This window comes from Acinonyx jubatus, chromosome D1 (genome assembly GCF_027475565.1).
Source record: "Acinonyx jubatus isolate Ajub_Pintada_27869175 chromosome D1, VMU_Ajub_asm_v1.0, whole genome shotgun sequence".
Lineage (NCBI taxonomy): Eukaryota > Metazoa > Chordata > Mammalia > Carnivora > Felidae > Acinonyx > Acinonyx jubatus.
In genome coordinates this window covers 72,842,608-72,857,404 of record NC_069390.1, presented here as the reverse complement: position 1 = coordinate 72,857,404, position 14,797 = coordinate 72,842,608, and the positions used below count along the sequence as shown (strand labels likewise).

General features: G+C 42.0%; 1 protein-coding gene across 5 annotated transcripts in view; it reads right to left on the bottom strand.

Moving 5' to 3' along the window:
• FAT3 (FAT atypical cadherin 3) overlaps positions 1–14,797 on the bottom strand; it is a 667,592-nt gene that overhangs the window by 515,055 nt on the left and 137,740 nt on the right. For all 5 annotated transcript variants that reach the window (XM_027040010.2, XM_027040011.2, XM_027040013.2 and 2 more), the window contains exon 2: positions 1,159–4,467. In XM_027040010.2, coding sequence (XP_026895811.1) covers positions 1,159–4,450 — 3,292 coding nt within the window. In that variant the 5' untranslated portion in view covers positions 4,451–4,467. The remainder of the gene's footprint in view (positions 1–1,158; positions 4,468–14,797) is intronic.

Genomic DNA, 14,797 nt, shown 5'->3' with positions numbered 1-14,797 from the left:
TTCCACTGGCCATAATTACAGTCCATGTATATAAAAATTACAGTTTAAATTTGTGATGGTACATTCAGTTTTGCAACTTCTATGCAATATTTAATACAATTCCTCAAATTCTTTTTCTATCACTATAATAACACCTGTTTTCATCATCACTACCTGTTTTCATCATCATTATCCTTACTGGGAGCAAAGCACCCAGTGAGTGTTGCAGTGTGTTAATATATATTAATGTACCCCAAAAGCTGTGAAGTGCTAATATTACCATTTACACAAGAATAGAGAAGACACAACCCCTGTCATGAGATGACTACAATCTGAAGAACACTAGAAAATGCACAGTGCTAATCACGAAACACACACACATATGCACATGTCCGGGCACATGTACATTTAAAGATAAATGACAATAACAAGAACAGAAAATGTGTGTGTGTGTGTGTGTGTGTGTGTGTGTGTGTGTGAATATAATGGGTGGGGGACAATGAAAATATTGGGGTAAATTTGCCCCATATTTTAAAATGTCTGTATACAACAATCAAGTCTTACAAATAAAATCTTAAAATCACTTTTTATCAGCAAAATCCACAACATGCCCCCTCTAGCCGATCACGAAAACACTGGCGGAAGCATACTGCCATATATTAATTGAGTATCCACAATGTGAATGCCTGTCGTTCAAAGGCCAGATGTGCCTGTGAAAAAACATGAAAGCAACTATTGCAATATCACTCCAGCAAAGCTTTACTAGAAAGGGAAAGACTGGTGTATAAGATCCATCTGAAAATCCATTTCACACTTCTAATTTAAAGCCAATTCAAATGTAATTTACTTTATCAGGCCCTTTAATTTAGTGAAGGTCAGAAGTGCAATCAACAGAGGTGAAAATTACTTACGCTTATCAAAAGATAAGCTGGTAATAGTGCAGAACAAGAGAAACAAAACACAGGGATTCCCATTGAAAACCATGGTTAGCACCACTGTATAAACATGTCTTCTCACAAACCGATGCATTCTGAGATAAAGCTTTTACTTGTGTCATCTCTGCACCGAATGCAACCTCATTTGTCATTCTATTTCAGTGTGAGAATATTCCTTCTCTTCTCCAATGTTACAATTCGTGAGAGGTGAAACAATACTTGTGGCACAAAATATTAAACTTACCGCTCTCGTCATCTATATTGAACCTTCCAAGACCACTGCCATCCCTGATGGAGTACTGGATCTCTCCATCCCTCCCAGAGTCCTCATCTTGGGCAGCCACCTGCAGTACGCTTGTTCCAATGCGTGAGTTTTCTTTTACAGATCCAACGACAGCAAAGTCTGGGAAGTAGGGAGTATGGAGGTTTTCGTTGACATCCACCACCTCCACCTCAACAAAGGAAACAGATGACAGAGAGACCGGTCGTCCTTTGTCTTTGGCCCGAACCGTGAGGTTGTAGAACTGCTGCTTTTCATAGTCCAGCTCTTTGCTCAAGCGAATGGCACCACTGGCTTTATCTATTTCAAATCTCCCATTATAGTCATTGACCAAAGAATAGCGCACTTGACCCCCTAGCCCAAGATCTGGATCATGGGTCTCCAGCCAAGCAATGACAGTGCCAACAGGGAGATCTTCAAGAACCTTCACACTATAGCTACCGGGAATGAAAGCTGGGGAACAGTCATTGACATCATCCAAAAAAACCTTAAGAGTGACAACCGAAAACAGCTGCTGGCCACTTTCTGCCTTGTCTCTAGCTTCTATTTTTAAGGAGTAGTTTGCTTTAGATTCCCGGTCCAATTGGTCGGCTACATAAATGATTCCAGTTGAGCTGTTGATAGCAAACTGCTGTGTATCTGTCAAGACTGAATAAGTCACTTCACCATTAGAACCCAAGTCTTTGTCTCTGGCTTCCACCTGAATAATCTCAGTACCAATACTTGAACTTTCAAGAATGTTAACTGAGTAGCTGTCCTGAAGAAAGACTGGGCTATTGTCATTAGCATCCTCCACATTGATGGTCAGCAACCTCCACGAAGATTTTTGTGGATTACCTAAATCGTAGATGGTGATATTAAGGAGATAGAGGTCTGTGTGTTCTCGGTCCATAGGCAGAAGGACTTTAAGTTGCCCAGTCTCCATATCGATATTAAAGCAACTATCCGTATTCCCATCAGATATTGTGAATAGCACCTTTCCATTAAAGCCAGAGTCAGCATCATAGGCTTTGATCTTCAGGATGTTAGCACCAACGGGCAGATTCTCCTTCACAGCCACGTCAGAAGGAAATGACTTGTCAAAATGTGGCCCTTGCCTATTAACTGAATAAAAGTCGAGAAATCCATCTTCCAGATTCAGTTTCCCATTTGCTTTTGCCTTAATGAGTAGCTTCTCTGCCAGCTTCTGAGCCACACGAGTTTCTCGGCAACTGAAGCTCTTTGAAGACACCTTCCCATGCAGGACTGAAATATTAACAGACATGGGGTCCGCAAAATTCTCTCCATCGGTTGCTGTAATCCTGAGGGCAAAATTACCATTTTTGATGCCAGAATTCATCAGTGATTTTTTAAGCTGTAAAACACCAGAGTCTGGGTTTAAATAAAAGAAACCAAGTTCATTTCCAGAGATGATTTTGTACTTTACAAGTTCAAGTTCATCAATATCAATTGCTGAGACAGCTGTGATGTGACCCCCAACTGGAAAGTCATAGGAAATAACACCCTGGCAAGCCACTTTTTCAAAAAGAGGGCTGTTGTCATTGACATTTCCTATTCGAATAGTCACATTGACTTCACTTTCATGGCGGTATGGCGAACCCCAGTCAGAGGCTCTTACGATGAACCTGTAAATTTCTGGAGAGGATTCAAAATCCAATTCTTCAGTTGTGCTAATAACACCTGTAAACTGGTTAATGGCAAATGGTAACAGATTAAGACTGGCAATACTGTAGGTGATGTACCCATTTTCCCCTTTATCCTTATCAGAAGCTGAAACCATCAGAACGCTTGTGCCCACCGGAACACTTTCATTCACAAAAGCATCATACAGCGGCTGCTGAAATTCTGGGGTGTGGTCATTCGCATCTTCTATGCCGATGGTAACTTGTGCTTTTAAATCTCCTTCCTTGTTTGTCACGTCCAGTTTATAAACCTCCTTCTTAACAGTATTCAGTGGCTGTGCTGTGACAATCAGACCTGACCGAGGATTAATTTTGAAGTACTGTGCATCCTCACCAGGAGATAATTTGTATTCCACATCTAGCGGTTCGGGACTTAATTTTACTATAGCAACCACAACACCAGGAGGGGAAAATTCACTAATGCTCACATCATACATTTCTTTTTCAAATCTAACTGGGACACTGTCTCTTTGGGGGTTGGCAATGTGGACTATCCTTACTGCTGAAAATTTCTGAGGTGACCCCTTATCTTTTGCTTGAAGAGTGAGATTGTAGCCATAAGGAAAGCTCTCCCAGTCAACCTTCTTTCTCTCCTTAATCTTGTACTCATTCATCCACTTGCCTTCCTTAGCCAGGAAGAACTGATCTAAAGGATCCCCAGCGACAATGGAAACAGACTCAATCTCTCCATTGGCCCCTTCATCAAGGTCATCGACTGTCACCACAGCGTATGTCGGCTCTCTGTCCAGTGAGAAAGGAATGTGAGTGACCACGTGGATAGTTGGGGCGTGTTCATTTATACGTTCAATGTGAACATAAAGCTTTGCAGTACTGCTCACTCCGTTGTTTCCGTAGAGCTTCATCCCCCGGTCCACAGCCAAAATTTCCAGGTCATACCTATTCTTTTCGTCATAATTTAACCGCCCGCTTAAAGAGATGACGCCACTTGTGGGGTGAACTGAAAAGAGATCAACTTTGTTTTTAAAGTAGTAGTAGAATTCTCCATTGGAGCCGATATCGGCATCTGTTGCTGTCACCTGGGCAACGCTAGTCCTTAAAGGTGTGCTTTCTGCGATTGTAACAGAGTATGTTGTGGGTGAAAACAAAGGTCGCAGATCGTTCATATCTAAAACCTGTATGTTCACTTTGGTCCATGCTTCCAGATCCTCTCCTCTGACAGAGCCTTTTACTATCAATAAATAATTGTCCTGAATTTCCCTATTCAATATGGCCGAATTGCCACCTTTAGTTCTTATTCTGAGGAAACAGAAGTCTGCAATGATGACTTCCTCTGCTTTGAAGAAGCCTTCCTCGTCTCCAGATACAATTCTGTATTTGACATCCCAGGACAGATCTATTAAGGTGATGCCCATTCTACCCTGGCTGTGGACGTAGGTCCTTGCTGCTGAGTTCTCATACACGGTAGCATTGTAAACGGAGTGTGTGAAGTGGAAGCCCAGGGGCCCAGTCCCCGGAAGCCCCTGGGAGACTGTGGCCAAAAGCTTGAGAAGCAGGAGAATGAGGCAAGAAGGAGGAGGCCGTGTACCCACACAGTATCCCATAGTTACATCCATCGTATCATACCTCCATCCTGGAATGGGGTGGGGGGGGGGAGAAAGAGAGAGAAAAGATAAATTAACCTACAGAAAAGTGGGAGAAGGTGTAGGAATGCACCGTGAAGAAACAGTGCTTTTTAAAAACTTCATTATAATTTTTTTTTTACCAAAACATCAATACAAGAAAAAGTTAGAAACCTCATCGTACTAGACGGCAAGAAATTCAAAGTCACTAGGGTTCAACCTGATGTTGTTTGGGTTTTTAAATCCCACTTTTACGCTGCTGCTGCAATTGTTCGTTGGGACAAGATTGCTTGCATTCCGAAGGTCAACTGAGAAATGTACTAGAAGCCTTAAAAAATGCATTTACCTGTCACTTAGAATTACCTGCTAGGCAATTATCCAGTGGAAATAGACAAGTGTACATTTAAAGTACAGTTTAGGGGCGCCCAGGTGGCTCCAACTCTTGGTTTCGGCTCAGGTCATGATCTCATGTTTCGTGGGATTGAGCCCCATGTCACGTTCTGTGCTGACAGCATGGAGCCTGCTTGAGATTCTCTCTCTCCCTCTCTCTCTACCCTTCCCCACTCACACATGCTTTCTCTGTCTCCCTGTCTCTCTCAAAATAAATAAACAATAAAAAATTACAGTAAAGTTTAAAAGACAAAGGGATTGAAAAGCCACTAACTGCTTATCAAATAGTTTCTAGTGCATTCATATAATGAAATACTACGCAGCTACTAAAAATAATTCTTTTTAAAATGTATATTTTCAAATATGGTAAGATATAATGCTAAGTGGAAAAAAAGATCATAAAACAATTCATGTGGGGGTATCTGGGCTTCTCAGTCAGTAAGCATCTGACTCTTGATTTCGGCTCAGTTCACAATCTCGTGGTTTGAGTTAAAGCCCCTTGTCAGGCTCTGTGCTGGCAGAGTGGGGCTTGCCTGGGATTCTCTCTCTCCCTCTCTCTCCGCCCCCCCCCCTTTGCTCTCACTCTCTCTCTCTCTCAAAATAAATAAATAAAACATTTTAAAAATCAGTATGTGTGGTTATGATTCTATTATTACTTAAATATCTAAATGCACAATTTCAAATTTACATTTAAAAAGCACTGAGACACATGGGTGACTCAGCTAAGCATCCAACTCTTGATCTCAGCTCAGGTCATGATCGTGGGACTGATCATGGGTCGTGGGACTGAGCCCTGAATCGGGCTCCACACTAAGTGCAGAGTCTGCTTGGGATTCTCTCTCTCCCTCTCTCTGCCTTTCCCCTGCTCACGCTCTTTCTCTCTTTCAAAATAAACAAACTTTAAAGAAGTAAAAATAAAAAGGACTAACTGAGTTGTGGGAGCTAGGGGTTTTTGTATTTTCTAATATTTTTCCAATTAATGTTGCTCATCAATGGTTACACAATTACCTTTACAACTGAACTTTTAAAAGAATTCTTATAAGGCATTATCACCTTTTATTGTGCTGACTTCAAAACTGATCAAGATTTATGCATAATCCAGTACCGTGAGGCTGAATAAAGAAAGCAGAGATGACAATCCCTAAGGAGGTACATAATCTGAGTGATAGCCATGTGTGGACCATGCTACCCAGAACACAGGAGGTAAGAAAGATTAAGTGCCAGAAAAATCTAAATTATATGAGATTTATTTCTTAAAACTAATTTTAAAAATTGCTTCCAATTCATTTCAACAGTCACTATTAAATTTTCATATTTGCCACAGCCCCATGACTATGTAGATTAAGAAATAAAAACACTTCCCTATTTTAACCAATAAAATCTGTCCAGTATTTAAAACAGAGGGTGGATAAAGGGCTAATTTAACAAGGAACAGCTAAGTCTATTGACACTCTCACAGCTCCGGTTTCTAGAATCCCCCAATTTGGAGTTCTTCCACCAAGAAACAGCCACTGTGGGACCCTCACATTCTCCTCTGCAGGGAACGTGGAGATAAGAGGGGATGGGAAATGAACGCTTCTGTCCACTCTCTGGCTCAGGCACTGTATACAGCATCTCCCCTTTGTTGTGTTTAATCCTTACAACAGCCCTAAGTGGTTCTACCCACCTACGTGTTAGGAAACTGCAGGTTAGAGAAGTTAACCTGCACGGTGGGACCACTGGCTCCATCAATGTTTCCCAGCAGGTAAGGAGCAGAGCAGGGTCCCAAACGCTGGTTTTTCTTACTCCTAAAATGTACACTTTTCCCCATCACATCATCATTCTCTCCAAATTACCTGTAACCAAGAATTAAGACCCTCTAGAAGCACTTATGACATAATTTAAATCTGTTGAACTCGTCACCATTCATCATTGATAAAAAAGCATGAAACCCATCTAACGACTCTATTTGGTTATCTCCTTTCTAAACTAGTTACAATTACCAGCTGGCTATCAGCTGAAAAATAGCCCACAGAAATTTAACATCTTAAACTATTATAAATTATTTGTGTAGTTTATAGAACACTTTCCTACCCAGGGTTGGCAAGGCACACGTTATAACACCCTTTTAGTAGATGAGAATATTCATTTTCCTGGTAGCAGAGTCTGGATTAGAACCTAAGCCCTCCCCAGACCCCCACAAGGCTTTCTCATCTCTTTTTTTCCAACCCTGCCTTACAAAAGACTCTAAAGCAAATTCCTTGGCATGTATTTTCTTGGTTCTGACTGAGAATGAGATATGATTTGCTGCTATCATCTGCTGAAGCAAGTCGGGAAATAGAGTCGCAAGTAGAAAGAGTGCAGTTTAATATAGGGGTTTCATGAGCAGAATAGACAGTACAAATGAAAAGTAGAAAGACGAGATAACTTTTTATAAAAGGAGAGAAGTTAATTTCACATGCAATGGCTTTGGCTGTCCGTCCTTAGGAAATGGTTCACATGCTAAGTGTGAGAAGCAGCAGCTTGGATGCACAAGGCTCAAATGTGGTACCCAGGAGAAATGGAGAGCCCCCTGGGACCAGTGCAATTAGAGCTTCCTCTTCGTGGAGCACACTCATCTGACACCTGGGGTGACAGAGCCCTCTTTAGGGCTCACAGATACAAACCAGGAGAAGCTTTATTAATACTCCATATCACTCAATAGACTCTCTATTTCATCATTGGAGAACGCTCCAAAGTAGAGGAGGTATTTTTAGGTTCACTAGGGACATAACAGAGGAGATAAGGCCCTTCTAGGGAACGATCTAAGGCCACGTATAGTCTCGCAAACTAGAAAACTGGGGTTACTCCCAGTATCTCCAGGGAAATACAAATTCTGTTTCTGCCTCACCTCTCACTTGCTGGTCTGTGCCGAGGGCACAGCTTTTGCTGATGCTTTGCCCATGGAGTCTGGACTCCATGGTCATCAGGGAAGAAAACAGCCCTGATGGTAAATTCAGCTCAAATCAACTTTTCTTAGTTCACTCCCCACCCCCATTTTAAACCCTGACTAAAGAGAGGAGCTGCATTTGTGCACCAATCTATTCACAGCACCCAGCATAGTACATGCCATGCAGGAGGGCACCATACTGGTTTGCTAAACAGAGCACTAAGTTACTGATGTAACCAGAGGCCCAGAGGCCTTTAACATGGTCCGTTTCCAAATCCCAGAAAATACGCACGTCTTACCTCAGGAAACAGAATCAAGAAATTATATGAACTCAAAGAAGCCTTAGAGATCATCTGATTTGATCTCCTGAGTTAAGAGATGAGGACACTAAGACCCAGAAAGATGAAGAGATTCACTCATACCAGGTCTCAGGACTCCCAGGTTCAGAACTCATCCCAAATGGAAACGTGTGTCAACTGAATTAGTTTTTCTTTGAGTTATGTAACAATCTTAGTGACGAGGTTTATCATCACATGGCAGCGATGGCTGTCTTCTGACACCTTATTAATTTTCCTGGTGCTACTCCCTCCTCTAAGTAGTTAACTGTAAATAAACCTTTAAGTGCCCTGGGGGACAGTTACTTCTACAAACCATTCTGGTAAATCCTTCAAAGCACAGAATGCTGTCATAACATGAAAAAAAACATCATTCGATTTCACTATTCGAAAAGTGGTACTTTCGCAGACTGAGTTTTTCTTTCAGCAAAATACACTGCTGCAATGTTTTCCTTATAAAATAGAATCAGTGGTCTTCAATGTGAATAGGAAATACTACAAACCACACTGAAGTGGAACAGTATCACTGCGTGCATAAATCTGGATTGAACTCCAAAAACCTGAGCAGGACTAAGCTCGTCAGATTCCGTTGTTGAAACCAAAATGGGTCATCAGGTTTTGGATCTTTAGTCTTGGGGAAAAAAAATAGTCCTATCTGGCACCAACTGATTTTAAAAAACCCTGCAGTTTTCTGGGGAGCCTGGGTGGCTCAGTCAATTAAGCATCCAACTCTTGATTTCAGTTCAGGTCATGATCTCACAGTTCGTGGGATCAAGCCCCGTGTCTGGCTCTGCTTGGACAGAGTGGAGCCTGCTTGGGATTCTCTCTCTCTCCCTCTCTCTTTGCCCCTCCCCCACTCATGCTCTCTGTCTCAAAAAGAAATAAACATTAAAAAAAAAACAAAACCCTGCAGTTTTGCCCATTGATTTAGACAATAAATGAAGCCTGATAGTGGGGGATTCTGTAAAATTCTGCAAAGTAAACACCAGAATAAGATTCTGGCTTTTTTTTTTTTTTTTTTTTTTTAGCATGCTAAGACAACTGTTAAGCTGTTTCAAAAAAAATAGTACACTTTCCACACTGAAGCCAAGCTATTTGCACAGCCAATATGATAGTTATGGTATTTTAGATGCTCTGCACATTGATTTATCCTGCTTCTGGATTATTTTAAACAAAGCACTTAGTTCCCAACCTCAGAGCCTATTTTGTACAACTTAGTAACATAATCAATATTTTTTGATATCATCTCCAAAGAAATCATCAGGCCATCAATCTTGGAGACATTTATTTTTCAGAGCAGTCAGATGTGCTCCCCCTGCCCAGTGAGCTCTGAGAGAGCGGATCTTAGCACCGAGGCTTGGAAGGGCATGCCGATTTTTCTTTCCAGGGGTGAATAAATGCAAGTGACCCCAAGGGCCAAGAAAGCTCTTACAAGGGCCACGCCTCTGGGAGCGCCTTGACTCAGCACATGCCACTGATTGCTTTGGTCACCTGGTGAGGCTGTTTTCCCCCAGCATTAAACTGGCTTCCTTAAACAGCTGAGATTTCTGAACAGCAGAAAAGGCACCTTACAAAAACATTCTATTTTCACTCCATCTCTTCTTATCTTACATATTTTGAAAGGGTTTTACTGGCAGACAGAGATAGTGCTTAGGAAATGTGCCAGGATGGGCTGTAAAACGAAGAGCAAAGTCCATATCTGCCAGGCTTCCCCTTCACTGCGTCCTGCATGAAGATGATCTGTGTTAGAGCCCGTGACACCCACACAAGGGCTGTATGCACAGTGAGTCCAGAGCACACACTCTGACACCTGACTGCCTGGGTTTGAATCCCAGCTCTACCATATTACCATTTACCATTACCAGCTCTACCATTTACTAGCTGTAACGTTGGGCAAGTTCTTTAACCTCTCTGTGCCTCGGTTTCTTCTACCCTAACATCGGAATGATAGTGCCTACCAAATAAGATTTGAGTTAATAAATATAAAGCATCTAAAAAACAGTTCACGTCACATGGTTAAGTATACAACGGTTAGCTATTAAGATCATTAACTAAGGTGGTTTTTAGAGAAGACAAAATCTGTGAGTCACAAAATAGGGATGGGGAGGAGTTTACAATCTCCTCAGACATTTTCTTTTCCAATAGCAAAAGCCACATCAAAGGTAAAGATGTCTTTTCTTTACTAAAAACAAATGATTGCTACAGTAGATCCAAAGGTCAGAGAAACCGGACTTGAATCCAGGCTTTGTCACTTACTGCTGGGGGACATTGGGGTGATACTTAAACCTTTTTAAGTCTCAGCTTCCCTACCTTTAAAATATCGACTATAGTGGCACCTGGGTGGCTCAGTCATTAAGTGTCCAACTTCGGCTCAGGTCATGATCTCATGGTTTGTGGGTCTGAGCCCCACTTTGGGCTCCATGCAGACGGCTCAGAGCCTGGAGCCTGCAGCCTGTTTCAGATTCTATGTCTCCCTCTCGCTCAGCCCTCCCCCACTCATGCTCTGCCTCTCTCTCTCTCTCTCTCTCTCTCTCTCTCTCTCAAAAATAAATGAACATTAAAAAAATAAAATTGGGGCACCTGGGTGACTCAGTTAAGCGTCCGACTTCAGCTCAGGTCATGATCTCACGGTTCGTGAGTTTGAGCCCCACAGCAGGCTCTGTGCTAACAGCACAGAGCCTGGAGCCTGCTTTGGATTCTGTGTCTCCCTCTCTCTCTGCCCCTCCCCTGCTCATGCTCTGTGTCTCTGTCTTTCAAAAATAAATAAACATTAAAATAAAATAAAATAAAATAAAATAAAATAGTGATTATAAGAGTTCCCACAGTCATGTAACAGGCTTGCAAGTGTGTCTCAGACAGAGTAAATGCTCCATAAACATTAACTGACATTACAATTATTAAGGTGTTCAGAAGCAGGGATACAAAACAGAAAACAAATGAAAACGGGGTTAAGGATAAAGGGTCAAGAGGGAGACTACCCCTGGGGTAGCCCAACCCTCATATGAAAGCCACCCTTTCACAGACCCCAGACTCCCACCCTGTGTTGGGGTCAGTGCCAGAAAAGGCCTGTGCCTGGTGGCACGGGTCAAGGGCTGTTGCCACAGCTCTGTAACATATCCAATGCCTGCGTGTATATTTTAAAAGTCAGGAAACTACAGCTGCATTAGTGAGCTCCTCCTCAGACCTGGCATTTAATTCCTGAGGAGTTCTAGCAGGATTTCTCCTTGCTGTGACGAGTCCCAGAACAGCCAGATACTGCTAAACCCTGTCTTCCAGAGCAGCCTATTCTGACACTGCTCAAATTACCGTCCTCATGGCACTACTTGATGTTCTGGGTCCTTGCTCCTGAAATCAGTTATAGACTGCCTGTATGACACATTTGGGAATAAAGTTTTACTCTCTGGCTGATGCTAATGGCTGCCTGAAGAGAAGAAAAAATGTTTACTCTGTAGTTCTCTTAATACAAACCATTGTGGCTGGAGAGTGCAGAAGAGCATATACTAGGCATTCAGGTCACAAATAATGCATGTCATGCCATTATTCAGATTATACCATGATATATGGAACCAGGGCCATGTAAACTCACTGAGTTTTACAGTCAAATGGGTCATAAAATTGTCTAGTCCAACACCCTGGTTTTAAAGTGGAGAAAACACACTGCAAGGGGTTAAGTGATTTGGACAGGGTCACACAGCTTGCCAGTAAAAAAGCTTAAATTGGACCTCAGGTCTCTACCGTGAATGTGACTCACTGCTATCTTCCTCCTCCAAGAATACAGGTCTCTATTTGCTCATCTCTACACATTTTACTCATCTTCTTAGATGAAACTAAAATGCTGCCTACTCTATGAAGCAATCCCAGAGATTCCCATTCAAAAGTGAGCTCCAGTTCTAAAGTGGTGTTTCTTAAACTTTAGCAAACATCAGAATCATGGTAGGGCTAGGCTCCACTTCAGAGTTTATGGACCAGTTGGTGAAGAATTTCTAATTGTAGCAAGTTCCCTGGAGATGCTGGTCCCAGGACAACCGTACTCTGAGAACCACTGCTCTGAACTTTGCCTGTATTTTACCTAACTGTACCTCTCTGATGGCACTTTCTTCCTTGTATTAAAGTTACTTACATGTGTCTTTCAATTACATACTGGACAGTTAGGTCCCTCATTTCATCTTCTTCTTACAGTATCTGTCTAACAAAATGCTTTGAAAAAGGCAAAAATTGGATCAATGTGGAGTGAAATGTGTCTGGTCAGCATACACTGTAACTTCACAACATGTTCCAGGGAGAAGATCAAAATGAGCATTGGACAAATCAGGAATTATGATTATAAAGCTCACAGACCCTGGGTAAATACCTGGTCCACCATTTCCCAAACTGTGTCCCATGATACATTACTTCATGACATGTGAATAGGTATGCAACTAAAAAAAACAGTTTAGGAAATGCATTTTGAGCAAAGGTAAACAGATTTGTTAATCTAGAACTCCTTGGAGTCTTTTGTAAGGTCCAAAATAAATGTTCCCCATCCCCCATCCTTAGTCACCTCTAATAACTTCCCCTGCTTTGCTGTCTCCTTATGAAAGCATAGTGTATGCTGTCTATTTGCACTAGCAGAAGGAAAGTGTCCTGGCACATGGTCAGGATTCATGGTGCACACACAAATATACTATGTAAACTGGGATTGCAAGGGATATAACATACACAACTTCTAAAATCTATTTCATCATGAATCTCCTCCCCCCACCCCCACAATAGCCACCTGCAGGAGAAAAAAGAGTGTTTTCTGGAATACATCTGGGGAGACACAGTCCAAGCTAGATACTGTAGCTCAGACAGGTCAAACGGCTGCCTGCAAAGCTTGGGAGGTGGGATGCAATCCGGGGATTCTTCAGACTAGTTCATTATTCTTCCTACACCATATGACAGGGTATGGATTCTCATTTCAAATAAGCTGGGAGTTATCCCTGAAGAAATGGTTTCAATACTTGTTATACAAACACATCTCCGTGTTCCAACTGAAGAATGAGACAACTGTTCCGTGGTTTGCTATGCACTTTTCTTTTCTCATTAAAAAAAAAAAGGGGGGGCGCCTGGGTGGCTCAGTCAGTTAGGCGGCCGACTTCGGCTCAGGTCCCGATCTCGCGGTCCGTGAGTTCGAGCCCCGCGTCGGGCTCTGTGCTGACAGCTCAGAGCCTGGAGCCTGTTTCAGATTCTGTGTCTCCCTCTCTCTGACCCTCCCCCGTTCATGCTCTGTCTCTCTCTGTCTCAAAAATAAATAAACGTTAAAAAAAAATTAAAAAAAAAAAACAAAAAAAACAGGGCCGCCTGTCTGGCTCAGTCAGTGGAGCGTGGGACCATTGATCTCAGGGTTGAGAGTTCAAGCCCCACAGTGTGTGCAGGGATTACTCAAAAATGAAATCTTTAAAACACACACACACACACACAGAATTTTCATAGTCCTATAAACAACAAAGACTGGCATGAGGGGAAGAACCTTTTTAACGTTAAACAATGAACCACATAGCTTCATAGTTTTTGTTATCTATTGTCACCAAAGTCAACGCTGAAAAGCAGTTTGCCAAATCCAAAATACTCTTGAGATGCAAAACCTAAAACCACGTTCATATTTTGCTCCTCCCTGGAAAATCCTGCTTGTCTACTTGAGTCCTAAGTCTAAGCAGAGTTCCCCAAGCAGAAAGAGTATTACATGAACAGGGACACGATATATCACCTTCTGTCAGTCTAAACAAGGACAAAATCCCACACCAAAGCCTCCAGTTGGTTCTGCCAGGCAGCCAAGCAGACCATTACCCAAACCCAACCTTTTTCATTATTATAATACCGTGAATTCTAATTTTTTCCAGTGGTGCAAATCTTTCTATTGTCTAAAAGTGTCTCAGGAGAAAAGTCAATCAGCATGAAACAAGTGTAATTCAAGGTGGCTTTGAGGGAAATGGGAGATTCAGCCACACAGCGGCAGTGTTATGAATACCCTCCTTTATTTTCTCCCCAGGTGCGAGAAATATTTCCATACAACACTGGTTAATGTCAAGTATCATTTCATCAGTAAATGCTTCAAATTCAGGGGTAATTCAACCAGGGGCTATCAGAAGGAAAGATTAGCATGTTGTTCAAGCCTTTTAAAAAATCATTTCTCCCTCTGGAGAAAGAAATTTGTCACGGGGTAAAAGAAAAAAAAATGTATGGAGAGGATATAATTTGCTCCTATGCTTGGCTGTCTGAGAAAATGTTCCAGAAAAATGCACGATTTCAATTTTTCTCTGGTGGGCCTTGCTGACAGAAAGCAAAGGGTAAATACATTAGTATTCGCTTATGCTCAAGATTAAAAAAAAAAAAAAAAAGAAGTAAAGCAAGGGGGAAAAACACCTTTTCCAAATAACACCGTTTACTATGGAATAACTTCCTGAAAGAGAAAAGAACCCAGATAGTTTCAGATGGAACAATGTCTTTAAGCAGTGTCCATTCCAGTAGTTAGGGGGGGGCAAAATGCAGGTGAAGGAAAAAGATGCCCTCGGCTTGCTACATTCTGACACAATCCTCATTTACTGCTGTGCTAAGTCCCTGTGGTCTGTCCTGCCTCCAAGAGTTAACATCCTTTTAGCCATCCCAACTGCCATTCTCCTTTAAAAGTCATTCTCCTTCAAGGAAAAAACAGGAATCAGGAAATCATAACATGGAAGAGCTTCCCTC